The sequence below is a fragment of the Otolemur garnettii genome, unplaced genomic scaffold, assembly GCF_000181295.1.
Source record: "Otolemur garnettii isolate 467f Iridium unplaced genomic scaffold, OtoGar3 scaffold00109, whole genome shotgun sequence".
NCBI classification, from domain to species: domain Eukaryota; kingdom Metazoa; phylum Chordata; class Mammalia; order Primates; family Galagidae; genus Otolemur; species Otolemur garnettii.
Window position 1 is genome coordinate 1,477,105 of NW_003852504.1, and position 2,297 is coordinate 1,479,401.

The window sequence follows — 2,297 nt, forward strand, 5'->3', positions numbered from 1 at the left end:
CATCCTTCCATAATGTGTGACCAATCATTCACACTGGAGCTGAACTAAGATGAGCTAACCTGAAAGATTTTCCCTTCTCATTTAGGAAGCAAGCGGGATTTTCCCTTCTCATTTAGGAAGCAAAACAGGTGGTATGGAGGGAAAGGCAGGGTGTGCTGAAGTGATGGGGGAACAAGGACTGGTTTAGAATAGTTTCTCAGTCTCTATGCCGTGGAAATGGTGAGCATGCTGACAGCAGAGGCTTTTAGCTTGTTCTTAGCCCAGCTCTCAGTCAGCATAGCAGGCGCTCAGCTTAGCAGCCTTTGCTAGTCACCAGTTTGATGATGCTGAGAGTACTTGAGATGGCCAGTGTACAAAGGGGAAGTGAATTTGTGGGGGTGTTGCTGGATTGGGGTGTGTTCAGAGTAGGGTGAGGCCCGGGAAATGGTCACCTCACTTCCTCTTCTCTCCTTCTGAAGAAGAGGGTCACCACACCCCATGACATGCTCCCAAGGATGATCCCTCAGGGCCTTGGGACCATTTCTCCCCTTTCACTCCCCCAGAGGGGCACTCAAGGTCCATCCTAAGGTAGTTAAAAGTCAGCTGCAGCTGGTGGGTAGAGGTCAGATCCTGGCTTTTGGCTTCACCTCACTGGAACTCTGAGCAAATCACTGGGTCCGATCCATGTATCCATGTGTACAACGGAGAGAACTGTGTGGAGAGTCAGTGTTTGCTCCCAGCCTGTCTTCAGTGAGGCTCAGAATGAGAAACAGTCTCATGGCCTCATCTGTGAAATGGGCATAATGAGGCCTGCTCTGTCCAGGGAACACCAAACATGTCCTATAAATGGTAAATAACTATCTGAATATAGGTGTGTTATGATAATGTAATCTCTCTGGACCTCAGTCTCCCCATCTGTAAAAAGGGAACAATACCTTCCCGCCCTCCAGGAAGCCTGGAAGAAGCTTGCTTTTAGAGCGAGGCTGACCCAAGGAATCCAAGATGTACAAAGCAGCCAAAACAGGTGGTATGGAGGAGACTCACAATTGTCAGAGAACATAATGACTTTTAGCTTGGTAGTTTTGCAAAGTCCCTTCCTGCATAGCTTCTGAGGATGGGATTTTGATGATGGTAGCTCTATTCTTCCTTGTACCTCCCACCTACCCCTATCTAAGTCCTGCCACTTAAACCCCAGTGGAAAGTACACAGGAGGATCATGACCCTGGTCCCTGCCCCCAAGCATTCAGCAGAGCTGGACATATTGGTTTCCTTTCTCCACAGGGATGGGACCACAGACATCACCAGAACAGTCCACTGGGGCACCCCATCTGCTTTCCAAAAGGTAATCGTGGGCCCAGATTTGCCCTCCTCACTCTCTCACCAAGGGGCACCCAAGAAGTCAGCCCACCAAAAGCTAGCTCATTTTAGAGGCTCAAACTCAGGCCTAGAGAGGTTAAGTAGTTTAGCCAAAGTCACCCAAGTTAGTGCCAGAAAACCAGTGTTCCTTGCTGTTTTCCCGGAGATATTTCAGGGACTAACACGGCCTCAGCCCAAACTGACCCTCATCCTATGTCAATAAATCGATGAACACACATTTTTTGTTGTTGCTGAGGCCCATGTGCCTGGCTCTGTGCTCAGCAGAGGAGGAAGAGAGGCATTCTGAGTGGAAGAAACAGCATAAGCCAAGTCTCAAAGGTGGAAAGGAGCCAGAGTTGTTCAGGAACCAGTAAAGGCTGGTCAGCTGAACAGCTATAATCAGTGGTCCTGCTTGGCCCCACAAACACACCCACATTCTCACCTACTCATGCACATCCTGGACACAGTCCACACACCACCTAAACAACCCTTTAGATGTGTTACCCTTGCACAGTGCACAACCTGAACACTCGGGCATGGCAGCCATGCAGAACAGGCTAAACCCATCCTTCCAAAATGTGTGGCCAGTCATTCACACTGGAGCTGAACTAAGATGAGCTAACCTGAAAGATTTTCTCTCCTCATTTAGGAAGCAAGTGAACTGTAGGTAGCTTGGGATGGGGCAAAAGGAGGGGTGTGCTGGGACATTGTCTCTGCATTATGGGCCTCTGGGCCTGGAGCAGGGAGCTGCATGTATGCATTCAGCAAGCTGACTGTGGATCAGACATCGTACTGGAAACAGAGAAGGGGGGACTGCTTTCCGGGCTTCCAGGAGCTCATAGATAAGGGGGCTGAGTCTGCTGCCTCAGGCTTTCATGCACAAGATGACAAGCCTGTGTGTGTGTGTGAAGAGGACTGAATACATCACCTCTGGGAGGGACCAGAACAGGCCTCCATCAGCT

At 49.8% G+C, this 2,297-nt stretch overlaps 1 protein-coding gene across 1 annotated transcript in view; it reads left to right on the plus strand.

The window, feature by feature from the left end:
* The window catches only part of XPNPEP2 (X-prolyl aminopeptidase 2), a 28,530-nt gene that overhangs the window by 18,182 nt on the left and 8,051 nt on the right, over window positions 1-2,297 (plus strand). The window contains exon 15 of the mRNA XM_003796930.3: window positions 1,261-1,321. Within this exon, the coding sequence (XP_003796978.1) occupies window positions 1,261-1,321 (61 nt within the window). The remainder of the gene's footprint in view (window positions 1-1,260; window positions 1,322-2,297) is intronic.